The 20782-nt window shown below is 50.0% G+C and overlaps 8 protein-coding genes across 8 annotated transcripts; 4 read left to right on the top strand and 4 right to left on the bottom strand.

Annotated features, from left to right (window-relative positions):
- Positions 1 to 972: 972 nt before the first annotated feature.
- J3458_002109 (uncharacterized protein) lies at positions 973 to 1546 on the top strand (the record flags this gene model as incomplete). The annotated part of the gene is made up of 1 exon (XM_066117125.1): positions 973 to 1546. Exon 1 carries the CDS (start codon positions 1178 to 1180, stop codon positions 1544 to 1546), a length of 369 nt encoding a protein of 122 aa, XP_065979015.1. The 5' UTR covers positions 973 to 1177.
- Positions 1547 to 1911: 365 nt separating this feature from the next.
- J3458_002110 (uncharacterized protein) lies at positions 1912 to 2678 on the top strand (the record flags this gene model as incomplete). Its single annotated transcript, XM_066117126.1, has 2 exons — positions 1912 to 2114; positions 2181 to 2678. The coding sequence occupies exons 1-2, from the start codon at positions 1977 to 1979 to the stop codon at positions 2676 to 2678; spliced, it is 636 nt and encodes a 211-aa protein (XP_065979016.1). The 5' UTR covers positions 1912 to 1976.
- Positions 2679 to 2914: 236 nt separating this feature from the next.
- On the bottom strand, positions 2915 to 3973 carry TAP42_1 (Type 2A phosphatase-associated protein 42; the record flags this gene model as incomplete). The annotated part of the gene is made up of 1 exon (XM_007814575.1): positions 2915 to 3973. One exon carries the CDS (start codon positions 3971 to 3973, stop codon positions 2915 to 2917), a length of 1059 nt encoding a protein of 352 aa, XP_007812766.1.
- A 551-nt stretch (positions 3974 to 4524) lies between these two features.
- On the bottom strand, positions 4525 to 9821 carry TOP2_1 (DNA topoisomerase 2; the record flags this gene model as incomplete). Its single annotated transcript, XM_066117127.1, has 3 exons — positions 4525 to 5799; positions 5874 to 9488; positions 9747 to 9821. The coding sequence occupies 3 exons, from the start codon at positions 9819 to 9821 to the stop codon at positions 4525 to 4527; spliced, it is 4965 nt and encodes a 1654-aa protein (XP_065979017.1).
- A 2482-nt stretch (positions 9822 to 12303) lies between these two features.
- J3458_002113 (uncharacterized protein) lies at positions 12304 to 13609 on the top strand (the record flags this gene model as incomplete). The annotated part of the gene is made up of 5 exons (XM_066117128.1): positions 12304 to 12664; positions 12717 to 12832; positions 12884 to 12968; positions 13030 to 13523; positions 13598 to 13609. 5 exons carry the CDS (start codon positions 12304 to 12306, stop codon positions 13607 to 13609), a joined length of 1068 nt encoding a protein of 355 aa, XP_065979018.1.
- Positions 13610 to 14157: 548 nt separating this feature from the next.
- On the bottom strand, positions 14158 to 15399 carry CNS1 (HSP70/90 co-chaperone; the record flags this gene model as incomplete). The annotated part of the gene is made up of 1 exon (XM_007814572.2): positions 14158 to 15399. The coding sequence occupies one exon, from the start codon at positions 15397 to 15399 to the stop codon at positions 14158 to 14160; it is 1242 nt and encodes a 413-aa protein (XP_007812763.1).
- Positions 15400 to 15559: 160 nt separating this feature from the next.
- J3458_002115 (uncharacterized protein) lies at positions 15560 to 15877 on the top strand (the record flags this gene model as incomplete). Its single annotated transcript, XM_066117129.1, has 1 exon — positions 15560 to 15877. The coding sequence occupies one exon, from the start codon at positions 15560 to 15562 to the stop codon at positions 15875 to 15877; it is 318 nt and encodes a 105-aa protein (XP_065979019.1).
- Positions 15878 to 15910: 33 nt separating this feature from the next.
- On the bottom strand, positions 15911 to 18356 carry J3458_002116 (uncharacterized protein). The gene is made up of 3 exons (XM_007814571.2): positions 18016 to 18356; positions 17573 to 17938; positions 15911 to 17512 (listed from the first exon to the last, which is right to left on the bottom strand). The coding sequence occupies exons 1-3, from the start codon at positions 18083 to 18085 to the stop codon at positions 16350 to 16352; spliced, it is 1599 nt and encodes a 532-aa protein (XP_007812762.1). The 5' UTR covers positions 18086 to 18356; the 3' UTR covers positions 15911 to 16349.
- Positions 18357 to 20782: the final 2426 nt, after the last annotated feature.

Raw genomic sequence — 20782 nt, forward strand, 5'->3', positions numbered from 1 at the left:
TCAAATCTAATCGAACGCGTTGGTCGACCTCCGTTTCGTATCATCATACTCTTGCTTGCGCAGCACTTGGCTTGTCGTCCCAACGTCTTCTCGGCTCATTGCGTAAAATTAGGCTGCGACGATTCGTTCCTTGTATTACCGAAGCGCCCGGTCACTATTCCGTTCGAGATTTAGATTTCAAATCTGCAAGTAGCAAGCAGCAAGTCAAGTCTCTTACAGACGGCTCGCCACATTTGCTGAAAATCACTAGAGCAATCCAGACTCTTGTTCCTTTTACAACACATCACTACGGCCCGTAAAATGGCACAACTTAATCAAGAAAATGCTTCACTGCCCATTCCTTCGCCGTTGATAGACTCTAGGCCAGACAATGTGGTCAAGGATACAACTACAACTTCTGCAGAAGAGTCTTCCATAAAAACAGTCGACCGCCCGCTTTCATCATTTCTCTGCCCTTCGCCAGCCAAAACATACCCTAACGTCCCTGGACTCGAACGTGGCATTCTTGACACCACATTCAATATACCTCCGGAAGGAAGAAGGTTGGCTAAGCATGTCATGACTCTTGCGGACTACGAATCGGCTAGAAATACGGATTGATTTATGCTTCATGCCGTTGAGTTTGAACTGAGTCACGGAGATACGCTGGTCTTCGTTGATTTGCCAAATATACCAAAAGACATGCGCAAGCTGGCCGACTGCGATAACATTGTCTTTAAATCCCGGAAATTTCTAGTCCATTCTGAGAAACTCTTGGCCACGGGGTCGACTTAATTTGCAGATATGCTTTGTCCTTCTTACCAGTTTCGTGTTCAGAGACGACGAAAGATGGTCAATAAGCTTCCTGACGGCGTGAAATACTTGCTTGATCTCACTCCTCCGTCCGAAGGAGACGAACTGGTATTCCAGATGACAAAGATATCTCTGACTCGTGGAATTATGAACTGGTGGACATCCTATCGACTTCATGGAGCGGAAATTGGGCTTGTGGCTGGTCATGATGATGTTTGTTGTTGCAAGAGACAAGCATCCTCCTACCTAGGCTTTGATTCTGACGAAGACGACAAATATGACAATACTGGGTCGAGAAAGCCCAAATCTTTAAGAGCAGGTGTACTGCTTCCACCAACACCACTTACCTTGATGAGAATGAAGGCTGAAGGCAAAGAGAAATTATATGAAACCCCAGAATTTCGCCAGATCCCTGATTATTGTCCCCTCAGACACAGAAACAGCATTACCCGTTTGCTTATCTTACTGGAAGAGGGAGAAATATCAATGGATTCTGCTGCTCGCATGTGGACAATGGTTGCTGTATCTCGTCAACGAAATGGCCCTAGAAGAGGCCGCCACGGATCACACCTCTCTCCCGAGGCGGGCCAGAACAACCATGTTTGGAAGACGCACTGGCGAATGCAGCGACGAACTGAACAATCTGATACAACATGCTTCTCGAACACTAGTTGAGAGAGTAACACGAACCAATCTAGAGCTTCAAAGTCCAGATCTTTTTGATCATTGGGCTATTGGGAATGGGGCAAGTTGAGGTCATTGGAGGCTCTCCTTTCGACGCAACAGCCTGGTGAAACCCCCGAGGGCAATGATTTTAGCCATGTACTTGACCATTTGAAGCGTCTCATGTTACCCGGCTCAGGTTCGTTATCGGCCGCAAGTATAGTCTGAGTGCAGAGTCCTTTGGTACCAGCTCCCCATTCCTCATGGGTATGGACATTGGTCGTGCCACTTACGTGCACCCGATGGACTTTGAAGAGTTGGGGCAAATCTTGGTACGGTTTAATTTACTGCAAAAGCTCCTGTGTCCTTTTATATATAATGAATTGAGCGATCGATGCTACGCGAATTTTTTTACCGATCCACGTGCAGATAAAAGGGACGTCCAAGAACCGTCAATTCCTGCACTGCTAGACAATTTCCAAGCTTCTCTAGAGTGGCTGGTTTCAAAACACCCGGACTTGATGGACAGGCCAGAATGGCAAGTCAATGTCAATGAGGAAATCGCAAGCCCCGTTTACAGAATCAGGCTTCCCATCGTGGCATTACTAGAGATGGAACAAAAAGTCAAACAGGCCATCCAGCCCCTCACACGCTCTTGGGTACGTTATGAAATCGAACCCCCGGCCAACATTACTCGCCATTTGTTGCTCACACTTGATCGTGAGGAAATGAACTTCCTACCTCTCTGGGCGGGCGGCCTCAACGATGGCACGGGCGCTGTGTTCGAATCACACATCCCTTCTACCGACATGGGACCAAATGGCCCCGGGCCTGCTTACCACGCGGGACATACTATCCCTTCTGCGCCGCCTAGCATTAGCGACTCCCTGGTGGACGATATTTTCGCCATGAAAGTAACTAGTACCCCTACCAGTGGCACCATTGATTCACATGACGACATGTCCATCGTGTACAGAGACGACAAGGCCATTGTAGATGATGTGTCCATCAAGACGGAATCCTTTCAAACAGCTGAAAGCGACTACGACGGAGCGAGATTTGCTGTGCCAGCAGGTCACCAAGAAATAGCTGAAACAGTTAATTCGCTTGTTGAAGCGGTAGATGATTTTGAAGCGGATACGCAAGAGACACCAGTTGCATCAGACTATGAGAGTGATAGCGACGGCAGTGTTGTACTGGTGAAGAGGGCATGTGGGGAGTAGAGAACAGAGTGTTGGTTTAAATTGATAGAAGTCCGGGTTCTTCGAAATTTTTACGGGAAAATGTGTAAGGTCCAGACAGGACGTCACCCAAAAAGACGAGATATTATTTTATCTAAACCAAAGTCATGCAGTTTAGTCCATCAGAGAACCAATCCTCTAGCCACCTGCAACGCCCAATACAGATTCACAGAACGATCCTCGCAATACAATCGAAAAGTCAAATTACCCGTACAAAGTCATCCCATATTGAGCGTATTCCCGGCGCCCCTCCTATTGTCGTCCTTGAAATCATCCCACTCCCTCGCCTTATACGTCTCCCTATCCACCGCATCCATATCATCTTCATCAACCTCCACCCTCGGCGGATCCGTGCCGCCCTCCAGGATATTGCCCCTCCTCTTCTCCTCCGCGAGATACTCATCGATAGACATGGTGGGCAGATTATGCCCTGGCCGAAACACGCCCCTCGCCAGATCGGCCCTCGACCCGACCAGCGTAAACGGCTGCAGCGGCCTCCCCTCCCGCGACAACAGAGGGCCGCCAGCCCTGCCGCTCCTCCCAAGCGGCTGGTCCAGCCTCACGCTCGCATCGTCCGCCTCTTCCCTTGGATGGCGCGCTGAGGTCTCCGGCTCCGGCTCCGGCGCCATGGCCAGCATCTCCGCCTCGCGATTCAGCCCCTCCAGCCCCTGGAACGTCTGGTGAATCTTGCACGCCACATCCGCGAGGTACACCTCCCGCGTCGCCTCCTCGTCCTTGTCGACATACCTGCGATCGCTCTTCAGCAGGTCCAGCTTTTCCCGAAGCCCCTTCTCGGCCTTGAAGCTGGCAATTTTGGCGTCCCGCTTACTCGCCATGTCGCCCGTTTTCGAAACGACGGCAAATTGCTCCTCGTCGTCCCGGTACCGTTCTAGGAGTTTGGCATACGGCCCGGAGACGAGCCCGTATCCGTCGACGAGAGAGAGGAACCGCTCGTAGGCGTCTCTCGCGGCGCGGAGCACGAGCTTCCGACGCGCGGGGACGGTAAAGGGCGTGCGCTGGACGAGCTCGGCAATGGTGAAGTTGACGAGGATGTAGGGCAGGGACGATGTGGCGATGTCTTCAAGACCCTCGTTGGGCGAGAAGAGGGATACGGAGCTAATTTGGTCGAGCACGCGGGCGTAGAGGGCGAGGACAGAGTTGAGATCAGAGAGATAGGTGGGGGATGTTGCGTCGGGGGAGGACTCGAGGAGGCGTCGTTTGGATTCGGCTTCTTCGAGGGCTGTGCGGAGGGATTGAGGCTCGTCTTTTGATGGCATTGTGCGTGATGGGGGCCCCGGAAGGGCTTTTGAAGAGATGGTGTCGAATGGCGAGTGTTGATAGATCATGGATAACAAAGTTGAAATGTGAGCTGTGGAAGCTATGTACCTAGGTAGGTATCCTACGTTGACCCCTCCATGACTATCGATAACAGCCCACCAAATGGACCAGCACCTAAAGTTACCTAGTAGTTAACTCTAAGTACCTAGGTACGTACCTAGGTACGTACCTAGGTAGTTACCCGTCAGCGACTAAGTGGCTAGCCCACTTCGTTTCCGGAGCTAGACAGTCGTCACGAGGCATGAACACAAACTGCATGCATTTCGTCCGTTAGAGAGTCGTCAATTCAGCAAAGCTTGAAATGGAGAAAGATGTAGCAAAATACAGTGTATCCGACCAACGCCCCAAGGCTGTCCCAACCGGCCTGCTAGTCCGTCCGCCCTTCCAACATCTACTTGGCCTTCAAGCACATGCGTTGACCCTCAGTAACGACTTTTCTAGTCCAATAATCAAAGCAGTTTATCAAGTCATCTTTTCCAAGCAAATCCACTCAGTCGTCATCCATCTCAAACGGATCGTCGCTCTCATCTTGCATCAACGATGAATCCTCGTCCACAATGATTGGTCGTTTGGCCGCGGCAGCCCGACCAGGCCGGCCACGAGCTGCGGGTTTGGGTTTCGATACGGGCGATGGGGGCTCATCTACCTCGTCTACCTCGTCCTCCGAGTCTTCCAGGGCGATCTTCTTGACACCAATCACTTTCTTCTTAGCCGCATAAGCCTTGGCTGCAGGTGACAGCGTCGTGGCTTTCGGTGCAGCTTTTGCCCGGGGTTTTGCTTCCGGTTTGGCCTTGGCCTTGGAAGCTGCGGGCTTAGCGCGCGCCTTCTTGACCGCAACCAAGCCACTGTCAGTAGTTGAAGGGGCCGCAGTTACTGCCAGCTCATCGTCCGAGTCCTGAGCTGCATCCTCCTCATCTTTGATCTTGTGAGGGGATGACTTTGCTAACATCTCGTAGTTGGTCTCATCGTGGCTGTCAATATCCATCGAGGACTTGGATGCCTTTGTTTTCAGTTTCTGGATACTGCTGGAACCATTATTGCCCTGGCTGGATTCTGGTCGATTCATAGCGTATAAGCTTAGTCGCCCACTCTTGTCGCCAGCAGGCTTGCCGATTCCCTTTACCATAGACCCAATATCCCCAATCATCTCAGCATCTTCTACCTCACTGTCAGAAGAGACTTCGAACAACGTCTTCGCTTTAGAAGCGGCTGCCCTCTTGGTAGGCCGGGGAACGTCTGGTTCTTCAGATTGGGACTGTGAAGCAGATTGGGACAACTCTGTCACCCTTGTAGACGAGGGCTTGTTTCTGCTGAGGGCTGCAAAGTCATCATCGGAGAAATTATCAGACAAGTCTACAACATCATCCTTTGGCTCCTTCTTCGTCTTTGAGCTGAACATGTCAGCGAATCGTTGAGCGCTCTTGGTCTCGGTCTTGACTTTTGGTGCTGCCTTTGCCGCCGCTGCCTTGCTCTTGCCCTTGCCCTTGGATTTCTTTTCCGGCTCGTAGTCGTCATCATCCTTTCCCTTGCGGTTGCGACCTGCACCAATCTTCTTGGACTCACGTCGCCCCATACGGCGGATCTTGGTCTGAAGTTCTTGCTCGAGAGCAATTTGAGAGTCCCACTCGGTCATGAAATCATCTAGATCTGCACACCAAAGATCCTTTTCACTCTTGGCGGATAGACCCTCGATATCGTCCTTCTTTTTGTTGATAGCATCCTTTAGCTTCTCAAGTCGTTCCTGAGTAAGCGACCAAATTGGCATCTAGTAGTGAGACTTTTTGGTTAGAGGGATATACATATGGGCTTTACGGTACATGTGCCGCTTAGTAAACTGACCGAGAGGAGATAATCATAGTCATGAGCACCAGCCGCTGTGTCCTGGTTATCATCGTCGTCATTTTCATTGTCAGACTCGTCCGGTTCATCGTCCGCTGTCTTTTGTTTCTGGCCTCCCGGCGGAAAGGCTTTATATTTGCGATCACGAAGCTCTGACACAAGCACAGCCTTCTTCTTCCTACCCACAATCAGCTCCCCATCAATAATTTCTTTGATAAACCGGTACTGATTTTTCAGTTTTTCGAGGTCGTTGTCATATACTTGAAGCCAGTATTGCTTTCGGGCATGATACATCTGAAGTCTGTGGACATAGTATTCTTCTAGAATGTCCTCAACTTTTTCATATTTTCGAATTTGACCCCTCGTATCAAACGCAACCAAGTTTGAGGTAGCAATTTGCTTGGTGAGCTTGAACCGCTCAAGCAATCCCTCTTCAAGAATCTTGGGCAAGTGCTTCTCGTCCACCATGATCTCAAAGTGGACGGTCTTGTGGTCGTTGAATTCCTTGTAGTCCTTGATCCATGTAGGACCATCGCTACCGCTGATAACTTTTTCGAGCTTTGCTTTGAAGTCGTCTGTCCACATGCGAATTGGCAATTCCGTAATGATTATTTCATTAGGGTTCTGGTCATTTTGGGAGGCGATACCGTTGAACTTATACCTATCAGGACCAGCTGCTTCGGGATTGCCCTTCCAACCTCGAAACCAGGGAGTCATTGTCTCGAAAGGTTTCTCCTCAGCATCATCTTCATCTAAACGACCCATGCGGCGCTTTAAGTTCTTTACAATATCTGCTGGATGGTAGTTTGGGATTGTTGTGCTCCATCCAGTTCCAATACCATCAGCACCATTGACGAGGACCATGGGGAGAATAGGTGAATAAACCTCGGGTTCAATACGCTTGCCGTCTTCATACTGATGCTTTAAACAGGCTTCGTCCAACGGAGAAAAGATCTTCTTTGCAAATGGAGCCAATCGCGTAAAGGTGTAACGAGGACTGGCAGCATCGGAACCACCAGCAAGGCGAGAACCAAAGTTACCGCTAGGTTCCAGTACGTTGATATTATTGGAGCCGACAAAGTCCTGCGCCAAACCAATGATAGTCTGTTGTAAGGAAGCTTCACCATGGTGATACGCAGTGTGCTCAGAGACATAACCAGCAAGTTCCACAACCTTTTTATCCTTGGTCAGGTTTCGTTTAAAGCACGCGTATAGAACCTTTCGTTGTCCTGGTTTTAAACCATCAATTACGGACGGTATTGAACGCAAGTTATCAGCCATGCTGAATAGAATAAGTTCCTTGCTGACAAAGTCTGTGTAAGTGATTTCTTTTGTAGAGTGATCTAAGAAAGTGCCCGGGATGTAATTGCCAAGCCATTCCTTTCGAGCATCTGCCTTCTTCTTTGAGAAGACAAGGTCAAAAAGCTCAGCTTCTTCAGACTTCATGGTTTCGAATTCCTTCAAATGATTATCAAGGTTGGTGAAGTATACTTGGGCATCTTCATTGGAACTTGTTCCCAATCCCTTGAAGTACTTGGACTGCCATCTCGACAACTCTGCCTTGTGCGATTCCTTCCATTCGTCGTACTGCGGCTGAGTAAAGAAGGATTTGAGTCTCTGAGGCTTTTTCGGGTCGGGTCCTTGCCAGACCTTGACAATGGGCGTGATGAATTCTTGCAGGAACTTGGGGATTTTCAGTAATGAGGGGAACTGAACTTGAAGAAAGTTAATAAGGAGGCCCTTAATATGACTGCCGTCGTGATCCTGATCAGTCATGATCATAAGGTGACCATAACGAAGACTTTTTGTGTCCGTGTATACTTGTTTGTGTTTTAAGCCTAAGAATTGCTTGATATTCTGAATTTCTTGGTTCTTGGTGATTTGATCGAGTGAAGCGTCTCGGACATTAAGTAGTTTACCTCGAAGGGGGAAAACACCAATTTTATCAGGGTCAAGAATGGCTCTTCCAGAGACAGCAAGGCCCTTGGCAGAATCACCTTCGGTGAGAATAAGGGTGCACTCATGGCCGCGTCGGGTGCCTGCCAAGTTAGCTTCAACAAGCTTGGCATTGCTAACTCTTGCTCTCTTGCTTCCATCGCTTTTGGACAGCATCTTGTCAGCCTTTTTTTGAGCAAAATCCATGATGTTCTCGATAGCATCTGATTTCGCAATCGCTTTCAGAAAGGCGTCGCCAAGAACGCATTTGCTACCAAACTGGCTCACTTTGGTTGTCAACTGCTCCTTAGTCTGAGAGTTAAAAGCGGGATTCTCGATAAAGCAGTTGATGAAAATAAAAATGTGGTTCCGAAGATGACTTTGCTTAAGGCTATGGCCTTTCTTCTTCTTATCAAGCGCCTTTAAGAGCGACCCCGTGATTTGGTCAGCAATGTAGTTGACGTGGGTACCTCCAGTGGTCGTCGCGATAGAGTTGACGAATGAGACTTGTTGAAAGGTTCCATCAGACACTGTGAACGCAACCTCCCATCGGGGATGGGACTTGTCCTTGTCGATTTCAACGGTGCAGGTGGGAGTACCACCTTCTTCTGCGGTCCTCTCGGCGGCGATAGACTTTGCGTAGAGATCACAATACGCTTTGAAATCCCTGAGTTTGATTTGCTCACCATTCAAGTATACCCTGACACCATGGACTGTTCCCGCCATGTCGTACACTCGACGATAGAGGAGAGCTTCTAGGTCATCATCAATGCCCTCTGGCATTCCGAAACGATCGTAGTCAGGTTTGAAGGTAATGCGGACAAAATCTGCAGATTTGCTTGAGGTGATCTTTGCCTTTTGCATCTTCTGCATGTTGTCCGTCCATGTCTGTTTATATTTCTTGCCATTACCAGCGTCTTGACACTCCACGGTGAATTCCTTGCTGAACACGTTACAAAGCTTAGCACCATAACCGTTGCGTCCACCAACAGTCTTCTTCTCGTTATCGTCGAAATTGGAACCTGCCAAGAGATGTCCGAAAATCATTTCGGGAATGTAAATCTTCTCCTTCTCATGAATTACGATTGGGATGCCTTTGCCGTTGTTTTCAACACTAATCTCTCCAGTTTCTCGATTTATATTGACTTTCATGAAGGTCATCCCACTACCCTCACGCTGCGAGTTGTCGGCCGCGTTGACCATGATTTCATCAAAGATTTTGTAGAAACCCGGGACGTAGGTTATGTTCTTGTACTCCATCTGTGATGTTGTCTTGTTGTACACCCACATCTGCTGGTCCGTCTTCTCGACTGATCCGATGTATGTGTCGGGTCGCTTGATGATGTGTTCAAGTTGTGTGAGCTTTTGGTACATCTCAGTGGCGGTTTTTGACGACTTTGATGTCGGTTTAGTCGGTGGAACGTCAACGATCACACTATCGTTCTCAACCTCTGCAAGAGGGACACCGCCAGATTTCTTTGGCGGCGGAGCCTTCTTCTGCTTCTTGGAACTCGGCGGGGTGCGCGAAAAACTTGACGAATTGCCTCCGGAAGAATCTTCATCGCCGCTGTCCGGTTTCGGTCTTTTGGCTGGTGCTTTCGTTGTCTTCAAGGTAGTTTGTGTGAGTTTCTTGCCCGTGGCCTTCGCAGCTGGTTTTGCCGCCACCTTGGGCTTTGATTTCTGATTGGGAGTTGTTAGCAATTTGGTCGTGAATGTCTGAAATGTCTTTGCGCCAGGGTGCAGGCCCGGTGACGGGTTTGGTCCTAATATACTCATGTTGGGTGTTGCAAGTGTTCGGGGATGTATACGGAGTGTGACAAAGATTGAAACGCAAGCAGACCGCTTCGGATATCGTCATTGCAGCTGGCAGCCGAACAGAACAGCTGGTACAACTGGTAGACCCTTCCCCTCTTAGGTTCGCATGACTTGAAAGCTCACCTTTTTTTGAGGAACATAGCCGTCAGATTCCTCGCCTAGGCTGAAAGCGGGATCTGACATGACATCTGAATCCATGTTGACTTTGGACACACTCTTGCGCCGAGTCGAATTTCCGTTCTTACAAGGTCAAACGACAGAACAGTTCTAACAACGATTGAACATGCAGATTATACACGACGAACAAGAACGAGTGGATCGGCGAGTTGTATGTCGACTCGCACGATAAGATTGGAGGTTAGTCTGGTCATCGGGGTTTTATTGACATGGCCCGTTGCAGGTCGACGCTGGGATTGTCGTTAATGTTGTTGTTATTGTTGTTGCGACGGACCGATGTTGATGCGCGTCGACATAGTCCGGACGCGCCTCCCTGGCCAAGTGGCCGACCAAGACGTCTTCCGACTGCGTTCTCCTAGATTCCAGGAACCAGGGGTCGTGTTTTGCTGCCTCAGGCAGAACGTCAGACTTGGCGCTTGCGGTCCCACTCTTTCTTGTGACCCACCTCGCCATCCTTGCTGCTGTCGATTTAATTGATGGGTCCAATGTTCAACGTTCAACACCAAACAAACAGACACGTGAGGTGGACACCTCATAGTTCCTGTGTCGCCAGATCAGACCGATAGCTAGTACCTGGTACAGCGTATGTTATGACAGGCACGAGAATTGTCTGGCAGTGTCCCTTCAGCCCACAGGAATCATCAAGTACATTCCCTCAAAAGCGCGAACACACCGAGCCTGTGCAATGCATCGCTGTCCTGTTCGACGAGACGCCGGGATTCTCAAACATCATGTCAGTGAGCGTGTGTTCTGCATAGCTCGAGCAAGCCCAAAAGCTGATTCTGGTTGCAAGTTTTGTGAGCAATAAGTAGACAGCGCCCAATCGAGTGTCTATGCAGTCCGTTCATGTGCGACGGCAACCTGACGATAGACGTTTATGTGCCCAGTGTACGCCGCAAGTCTCCTGCAATTAACGTTCAAGTCCCTCGAGGCGGGCGTCCTTGTTTATTTTGTGATTTATTTCTACAAATAAACCGCTCGGTTCTGTCTCTGCGCCATGTGTCTGTACGCCCCCGGAACATTTAGACGTCTTCTAGCAATATTCCATCGGGAAATCTGATGCTTCTAGCCCCTGGGAACGGGCCCCCTTTGCACGTTTTTCAGCTCATTGTCTCAAAGCAATGCATCAATGAGAGACATTTCCTGCAAAAACATCTAGGATATATGGAGCTTCACCGCAAACATTCAAGTTACACGCGGCCTTTCTCCGGACAGGTGAGGTTTCTAGTACAACAAGGCGTGCAGGTAGCAACTTGGAGACGACAAGCCCCCCCGACTTCGAGCTCCGTTTGCTCCATCGCATCTCGCAACGGTCCAAAGTGTCCGGAAACAAACGCAGGTCAGGATAGAGATGCTCTTCGTCCAGCATTTCTGTGGCGTCTCCTTGTGCTTCACCCTTTCAAAGCAAACATCCCACGACTAGGTTCCATCCACGTGCTGTCAGCAGGTGCCGCAATACACAAGTTGGCTGGCAGTCCTAATGTTATTATACATATCGTGCCTCGTTGAACAAGATCTTCCCGCGGCATTGTAACAGTCGGGGTGCTTAGGGCTTTGCTAGAGTGCAGCCACCCGAAAAAGCGCAATGGAATCCTTGTTGTCATCCTGATGCCAAACAGCACACGTCTGTTCGCCCCGTGCCCAATTTGAACTTGGGACCTGCTCTACATTTGGCATGTGCTCCAAAATTATACGTGCAAGCATCTTTCATCGGACATTCAAGAAGCTCATTCGTATCTCATCGTCACGGCGTCGGGAAAAAACTGCTCCTCTTCCGGCATGGCATCTGAGAGTCTCATTCAGATATCCACAACACAGTAATGTGACTGGAATACTCCCGTATCACGCTTCTGAGGAAATACCCGGGTAGGAAGCGGGTCTCTTCATATTAGATATGAGCCGAGTCGGCTGCAACTGCTGAGGTGTCGCTCATGTTTGACAGATGGCAAAGCAAACCCAGTTGACATATCCATCTCGTCAAGGAAGATGGAGAAATGCTGGTGCCGCCACACGCCTTTTCAGGCGATATAGTATGGTACTTTGATGACCGTGCTCATCGGTCCGCATTCTCCCACGATAGAAGAGACTTTAGCTTGATGAATATCTCTACTTCTCAGCCCGGTCACTTCAAAATCATGAATTATCGCTACTACACGTCTCCCTTGTAAGACGTCTCGGTCCTCAAACTCAAAAGCACAGGCCTAAAGAAAAGAAATATATAGCGGCAAGTGTGATTCACAAACGGACCTGCCAGCGTCGCCTCCCTGCAGACGGATATCGCTTGAAGGACAAACGAAAGCACCCAAACAAGTACACATTTCCTCAGCCCCTCAAAAGAAGTGGTTTGATACGACCACCATTCGGTATGTTCTAAGGCTCAGACAAATGTAGGTATTCACAGTTGATCTGAACCACGAAGCGCCCGCCCACAACACGGTTATTATGCTGAGTCTTCAGCGCATGAAGAACAGTGCCACAAGCGACACAGCTGGTGCTCTCAATCATGTTACGCATCAATGAGCTTCTCAATCCCATTTCACCCGAAGACAGCGGCGGGAATGATGACAGAACAGCTCACGCCTCTTCAGGGGCATCCAGTTCCTGGCATCGATACCCGGTACTGAACAGTGATCAACAAGGAGCACCCAGCACTACGCGCACTGAGCAAATTTTGCTTTCGACTCCAGACACACAAGGACCAGTCAACTTTCCTCCATTTGAAAACGTCGATGAGAAAACTAGGCAGAAAATAACAGCATTCAATATCCCGCAGTTTGGATCCATCACAAAGAGCTATGAGCACGTTCCTTACAACAGCTCCAAAAGGGACTTCTTCGCAAAGACTGGCCGAGAATGTATCGAAGGTTTGAATTCTCTCGTCTTTACGATGATTGTAACTGATGAAAAAGACACTAGCTTTCAAATATACCTTTCAGCTTCCAAGGAATCCCGCCGTGTTCACGGTCATGTGGGACTACAACATAGGTCTTGTTAGAATGACCCCTTTCTTCAAATGCATGGGGTATCCCAAGGTAAGTACCTACATCAAAGGGAATGGTTTATCCAAGTCTAATATAACATAGACAAGGCCGTCTCAAATGCTGGACAAGAATCCTGGGCTACGAGATATTTGTCCCAGCATCACAGGGGGAGCAGTGTTTGCGCAAGGTATGCCGCCCCTTGTATGAACTTGGTGCTGAACATATTGTATAGCTAGAGATATTCCTAGGGTATTGGATGCCATACAAGTGTGCCAAAGCTGTATGTGCCACTTTTTGCTATGATTTCGCGGCAGCTTTGATTCCGCTATTCGGTCCTGGGTTTCCATCGGAGTGCATATCGCCAGATTCAGCGCACTTCTCCAGTATGACCATCAGTCAGGAATTGATCAAGGAGGTTTCAGAGCAAGCGCAACGACTTCACCAAGGACCTACCGAGCAGAATACAACAAGCTATGTCTTCCCACGGCGACCTCCAGGGCGAAATATCCGCACAACACGGGCTACGCCTATAGAAGGACCACCCCAAACGAACACTCAACCCATTAGCAGACCGCAGACCTACTTCAATCCAGTCACAAGAGGGCAGCAGCAAAATGATATATCTCGAGCAGACGACCAGGGCTTCTACCCGCCGCCAAGGACGGAGACCAGCGCTATAAGACGAACGGCTCAGACCAGCGGCGTTGTATTGTCAAGCCATGCCAGCGAGTATTTTCCTGCTGTAAGGGCCCCAGAAACTAATCCCCTTAGACGGTCCAGACAAATACCTTCAGCAGATCAATCTTACGAAACCAGCCCGAGGAGTAGGAAACGACGAAAACTGAGCTCTGATGCGTCCTTCGATGGCGTTTACGACTCCATGCCAAGGCGCAGCCAGTCAACAAGGAAATCACTGCCGAAGAGCAGACTCCTAAGCGGGACCAATGTGAGCGAACAGAAATGTATGGAAGAGCCCGGGGCTGGTTCCTCTGGTGGCGCCAATACACTCGTGATTGGGGCAGGAGAAGGGGTGGTTGATGAAGAATGTAGACGCCAAGCAGGTCCATTCGTTTGGACTCCTGGAAGGAGGAAATCCATCTAAGTGAAGCGGCAGTGTTGAATATGGGATGAACATCATGGATTGATGCAAATGCGACACAGGGAAATAGTACTAGTGAGCAGTATGGAATTAGAGAAGACGTGTGCACGTAGGTGTTGTCTCTTGTCTCTTTATCGGTAAAGCATTTTTCACTTCCAAAGGGAAAGAACCGCACATGCCCTCATTCTATTATCCTCTTCAACCCCAGCCTAATCAAATCTTCCACTACGCCATGTATTTAAAACAAACAAGCATTCCACGCACCTACACAGAGCCATCACGAACCGCCGCCCTTCCCCATCTCCACTGCCTTCTGCTGCTTAAACTTCCTCACCCACGCGTCAGCCTTGTCGTTGGGCAGGACAAATATCCTCATAACCTCATCCACAACCTCAACCTTGCCCGTGCCCAACACCTTCAACAGAGGCACACGCTTCCCCATCTTGAGCACACCCCCTCCCATCGTCTCCACGTAGCAAGTCACCCCGGCGGCGGTATACACGCCCTCCTTGTCCCACGGCAGCGGAAAGACGTACGACAGGTGGTCCTCGAGCGTTTGCGTCTCATTAAACGCCTTGATGAAGTCTGACTCAAGGTGCTCGGGATACAGCAGCACAGTCGGGAATGCCAGGCTGCTCCGCGGGTCGTCTGGATCCGGCACAAGCTCGAGCTTGGTGTCACCCATCTCGGGAGGCTGGGCTGTCGTTCGTGTCGGGATGCCCCTCGCCTTGAGGGCGGCCCTGAGGAGCACCTCGCGCCGTTTGAGGAGCGCCCTCCTCTCGGCGTCCCTTTTGTTCTTGGCGTCAACCTCCCTCGCCCGCTGGACGATGCGCTCCGCGACCTCCTTGAGGCCCCTGTTGCCCGGGTCCAGGGACAGCCCGCGCGCGCAAATGTCGTCTGCCTCGTCGATGCGGTCCACTGCCAGGAGGGCCCTGGCGCTTCTGTAGCAGGCCTTCAGGTTGCGCGGGTTGAGACGCAGCGCGGCTGCGCAGTCGGTCCAGCAGCTCCTGTAGTTGTCCAGCTCCAAATGGCACGCCGCGCGGTTCACGTACAGCGCCTCGAGGACCTCTCTCTGCGCAGCAACCTCCTCCGCGCTGTCCTCTACGCCCTCGGGGTTCCTGGTGACTTCGCCGCGGGCCCGTTTCCGCTCCTCCAGAAACAGAATCTGTATGCCCTTGGTGTAGAATTCCCTCGCGTCCACGTAGCCTCGTACCTTGAAGCATTCGTTTCCGCGGACCTTGAAATCGGTCCCGTTCTCAAGCGGCGTGCCCTCGTAGTTGAGCGCCTGCAAGGCCGCAATGTCGTCGTTTTCTTCCATGTCGGTCATGAACAGCGGGGACTTGTTCAGGTCGGCCATGATTTCGTCAAAGGTCTGCTTCCGGTGAGATGCCATGCCGGGCGGTAATTCTGGTTTCGTTGATTGAGATTCATCTTGGACTGGTGTTGACGCTTGCTCGGTGCCGGGTTTTGCTTCGAGACTGGCTTCCTCCATCCCATCGACGATCTCTTCAATCTTCATCTTTGGCAAGTGACGACCGCAGGGGTCCTTTGCTAATTATAGGCTTGATAGAGTGTTAAATGAGTTGCCTTTACTAGTTCCGAGACATCAATCCCCTTGTCGCAGAGAAGGCGTGACGTTACTAACGTGTGGGTGAGTGTTGAATTGAGACGTCGTCTCAATGGATTTCGTGCTCCAGCTGCAATTGTGGCGAAAATTTCTCCAAGTGGTCGAGCTTGTTATTTCACGCAGCCTCACTGATGTGAGGCTACACATGACAAAAGTCCTAGTAGTTACAGATAACAACTGGTCTAATAAGCTCTTTATTATAAATACAATCACCCAAACTCTTTTGTACATCAACGCCCAGTGCTGCGCTGCATCCTTTTGTTTTGGTAGGCTTCCACCAAACCACCAGATGACCACCCATACCCTGCACCAGGGCCCCACATTCAAACATGCATCGCCTCAATTACTGCGGTCAACTACATTCCCATGAATACACCAGAGTGAACAGACCTCTATTTGTTTTGTTTTGTTTATTTTCAACTACCCCATGTCTTCTATATACCTATCTCCCTCCGTATATTATGAGGAGAAAAAAGTCCGAACGACCAAAAAAAAAGTAAATACATTTCTCAAAAACCACGCTCCAGACGCCCATCGTATGCATCATACCCAAACTGTCTAACATGGAGTATTCCTCCACAAATCTCTCTGAAACACCATAGCTTTGCCCACTGGTGCTTTCTAACATATTCCCGACTGACCGCTAACATCGAACAACTTTCAGAAGTGCGCGCGTCGTGGAACTGTGACATGATGGTCACTCTTTGAACAGAATGCCAAATTAGTAATAAGCAGATAGTTCAGAACAGTGCCTTTTCAAAGACAGCGTCTTCATCCCACATTAGCGTGAAAACAGGGAGTAAAAAATACCGAATAATTTCAGTTCATGATAAGTGAGGCTTTCATTCACGTTCTTGCTCTTCGTCCGAGATTTCGGTCGTTAGAGCATCGTATTCATTGCAAGGTGGTCGCGAAGCACACTCTTCAGATATTTCGAGGTTCCGCTCGCGAGGGACCAGGAAGCATTGCACAGAGCCAACAATGGCAACAACGGCACTCCCATACCAAGCCAGCGCCGTGCAGTTTATCTTGCTGCCATAAGTGTACAGGAATCCAGCGATGGGAGGCGCAACCATTCGGCAAGCAGCGCCAGCACTAGCGGCCAAACCATTGACCTTGCCCAGAGCACTGGATGTAGGTGTAGCTTCTTTAATGAGGATGAGGAGGAGAGGGTATAGTGTGATGGAGAGAATGTTGCGAATTGCAAGGCAGATGTAGATGGAGGGGAAGATGAGAGACTCGGGGACAAGGAGCAGAAAGGGGACAACCGCGTACACGACGGGATGTAAGACAGTAACAATGAGGAAAAGCTTGTACACACCGACTCTCTCTGCCGCGATGGGGAAAATGACAGCCTGAACAAAGAGTGCAATACATCCATTAACAGCCATTATCATTCCCACATCTCGGAGGGAGAGCCCCAGGCCACCAGAGGAATTGAAAATCGCCAAGAGGTTGGAGGTATTCTTGTTGACGGTGCGATCGTCTTCGAAGAAAATTGGCATAAGGTGATCGTATGTCATGGAATGATATGTAAAGATGGATAAGGCAATGATGAATCCAACAACACGCTTGTTCCAAACCTTGGTCAAACCAGACTTTTCTAGGGCATACACTTCTCGCCCCCTGTCATCCTCGTCATCCTCGTTGGCGCTTCGGAGAGTTCCGTAGGTTTCGGCTCGAAGGTCTACCGCGGGGCGCTTCATGGCATCCGAAGTCTCAATCAGCGGAGTCTCTTCCGAGACGTAGGTATCTGCAGGTAACAGCATGCGGGGTTGCATGTCAGGATGAGTCTCCTCAAGGAGCACGAATCCCAAAACAATGCTGACGAGCAATAGAGCCGCACAAAGTAGGTTGGGGAGAAGATACGGATAACGTTCAAACATGCTGCCTCTGGGGAACGCATTGGGCCAGGACTCGTGAGGGTCGGCAAACATGCCGCCGATACAAGGTCCAATGATGGTTCCGATGCTCCAGACAAAGGGCATGACGGCGAAGGCACGAGCTGTGACCTGTCAGCACGTATTTAAACATTGCCAAGAGAAGCAAGAGAGAATCAACTTACGTTCGTGTTCGGGCCTGGTAACGAGTTCACCGACCATTGTTTGAATGACACCGATATTTCCGTTGAGAAGACCACCTATGCCCCTACCGAGTAAAGCAACCCAGATATTGGAGGCAAATCCTACCATGACCATGCTGAACATGGTCCCCATGCAACCGATCATCAATACGGGTTTGCGACCAATGCGATCAGATAAGCCGCCCCAGTACATGCCCATCAGGGCCTCGGCAAGAGAGAAGGAGGAGATGAGGAGTCCAGAGTAGAAGGATGCATCTTGTTCGTTTCCAATATGGAACTTCTTCACGAGAGCCCATGCGTAAGGAAAGATGGATGTAAGTGCAATGGGTTCAGCGAGACGAACAACGGCTGCGAGGTGTCAGCAGTCACTCGTCGTAATATTTGAATTTCGTGCCCAATAGGAGATGGGGATTCGGCGTACGTACCTAGAAGAAAGAGCTGAAGAGTCGGGAAATCATTTGGATTGCGGGTGCTGACCTGCTTTGTTAGGGCCATGCTTTTGTCGCGCAGTGAAAGCTTACAACAAGACACAGGCACGTCGTCGGAAGAGGCCAGTGTTTTGATGCTTGTTCAGATCGAGTGAGGTGGCGAGCGGCGAGGTTTGTTCAAATGCTGTCAACCAATGCGAATACTCTACCGTCCCAGAACACGCAAGAGAAGAGCTTGGGCGTTGAAAGACGGGCTTTGCGATTTAGCGCTCTGCACAATCAAATGGCAAAAGCACAAAGTGGCAAAAGCAACAGAGATTGCGATGGTTGAGGAGAAAAAGATGAGGCATGGAGGGGAGGAAAAGAGTCATGGAGATGGCGGTGGGCATGTCCGTATTTCAAGGCGGGCTGTCGGCGAGGAACCGGCGTTCAAAGTGGAGCTCCTCAAAGGGACCGAGTAAGGAACATGGTAGAACTAAGGAGGGGAGGGGGCGCACAAAAGAGAGTGCCATACCCGTTCATGCATGTAAACAGAAACATGCCATGCAAAAATTCTACTAGTGCATGTGTGGCATGTGGGGCCGGACAGTGCCATGAGTGCGAACTGATGCAGAAGGAGCAAAAGGCGGAGCATGTCTTACTTGCCGGTTCAAGCATCGCTGTCTTGCCTCCTCGGCCTGCCCCAATGTCTCAGTGCAACACAAGAGTCTGGTTTCGTCTTGCGAGCTGGCGCGACAAGTGCCTAGTTTACCGGGTGCATCATGAATTGCCGCATTTCAATACCTTTGTTGAAGACGTTTCCATCCTTTGTCTGGCGGCCCGCCGTGACCCTTGTTGTCGATCTATCCCCATTGTTATCTCCATCGATGTAGACCAAAGACTGACCAGTAACTGCATCCACGCTTGATTATTTGGCGGCGGAGGTCAGCTCCGACGCTGTTACACAGGTCGGCGCGGAGCCAGCCATCCTGTTTTGTTTATTTTTTTTGTCCCCCGGCAAGTCTTTCGTGGAGTTCGTCGGCCGAGGTTTGGTATCCCGGTAAGGGTGGGACTGCGCCACACAGACATCGAGGTTACAGCCCGCGTATAAGAATATATCCAGTGATTTTTCCACACGCTGCCGACACAAGGAGCCCACCGCTTTTAATATTGGCTTGCATGATCTGCATTGCATGAAACATTGAGCCGAGTATTCATCATCTTGTTAAACACGACTTTTTCACCAAGCTTGCATCGCTTCCAAGCTCGCCATGCTCACCTCAAACCAACGACTGGCGTCGAATTATAATTTAGATTAGCACCGATTTGTATGATGCGTATGATGCGTATGATGCCCGAGGCCAGAACGCAACTCATCTCGTGGCAATTCTTCTTATCAGGAAGGGCATTGACCTACTGGTACCGTCGTTTTCCGGCCACTATCGCTGCTCAGCGCTAGTGGCTTAGATCACGTGGAGGCGTCGTCTCGCATTTGTCAATTCCGTGCCCAATGTGCAACGCACGTTCCGGTGGCGGGGCTGAGCGGCTTCAAGACAAGACCAGCTTCAACGACATTGAATACCTGCTCCGGTTGTATGTATTGTACCAAAACCCGCCTGGGCTCAGCCGTCTCTAGGATTGGACTGGCTGAGGCCCTCTACTTCACCCACCCGCATCGTGGTTTTCATTACACGCTCGTCCTTCTATCCAATAGTTACCACTGTCCTAGCGCCGGCTTTTCAGCCAGCCGCCGCTCCCTATCAGGAACCAGGCCAAGCAGCAGGAAGAACGCCCCCTCCAAAGAGAATTTGGTGGGGCCAGCCTCAGTGATTTGCCCCTCCCTCCGTCATCGCAACTCTGCCCTGGTCTGCTGTGGCTTCTTCAGCACCGGTTTTAGCGATGGGGCCTTTATGCATGATGCAGTTAACAGAATATACTAGCTGGGGCTGCACTAGTTCCCGCTCTGGATATTTTCATAAATCGCACTGGGTGGACCCCGAGTACTCCGTAGCCTCCGTCAAATATCACACAGCAATCTGCAATGTGCCAAACTGGCATTGGGTATGCACCAGTGTGATTCGGAAGACGCGGCACATAACATTTATTCAACTCCAACAGGAGAAATAACAAGACAAAGGGAGATGTGACACGAGTAGGGGGACGCCTTTGCTAGATGATGCGAAGTGCCCTGTATAATAGAAACCCCATGACAGCTGCAAAGGAGGGAGTGCGAGCGCATTGACTAATATTATTCCGCGCCTTGTGCGGCCTCGTATGAATGCCAGCTCTCCGTAGTATTTTGCTAGTTTTGCGACGAGCTAAGGGTTCAAACTATAATACAGACTCGTGAATTCCATGGGATTTATTCCACTAGATGAAATTAAGGAGCGCGTCGAATCAATTGGACTTGGTCGCACCGCCCTTCTCGGCCAATTGTGACCTAATTACTGTCCGACATCGCTTGGTGGCACGTGAACGCACATTAGAATTCTGTCACATCACAACTACCGACCGACAGCTGTGTAACACTGTTTATCCTGATGGGGAGGTTAAAAATTTCCAGAGCAAATGAATATTGTTTCAGAATGAAAGGAAGAGCTCAATGCGACGTTGGCGGTACTGCTGCATTGCGACGCAGCACTTTCTACTTGTCCGGATACAGGTTTATCACCAAGCAACCACGAGCACCTTGCAGTCAAGAATAGACGCAGTCAGCCTGAGCAACAAATGTACTCTGGTTCAGGTAGAGGCTCTTCCAAGTACGCACCAAAACACCAGCATGTCA

The sequence above is a fragment of the Metarhizium acridum genome (assembly GCF_019434415.1).
Source record: "Metarhizium acridum strain ARSEF 324 chromosome Unknown scaffold_1, whole genome shotgun sequence".
NCBI lineage: Eukaryota > Fungi > Ascomycota > Sordariomycetes > Hypocreales > Clavicipitaceae > Metarhizium > Metarhizium acridum.

Excerpts from the sequence above, each read along its gene's own strand:
- J3458_002116 (XM_007814571.2), bottom strand. The coding sequence starts at position 18,085 with ATGGCCCTAACAAAGCAGGTCAGCACCCGCAATCCAAATGATTTCCCG. Across the intron at positions 17,939-18,015 it reads TCTTCAGCTCTTTCTTCTAG|CCGTTGTTCGTCTCGCTGAA; the intron begins GTACGTACGCCG and ends GACACCTCGCAG. Across the intron at positions 17,513-17,572 it reads TACCAGGCCCGAACACGAAC|CTCGTGCCTTCGCCGTCATG; the intron begins GTAAGTTGATTC and ends GACAGGTCACAG.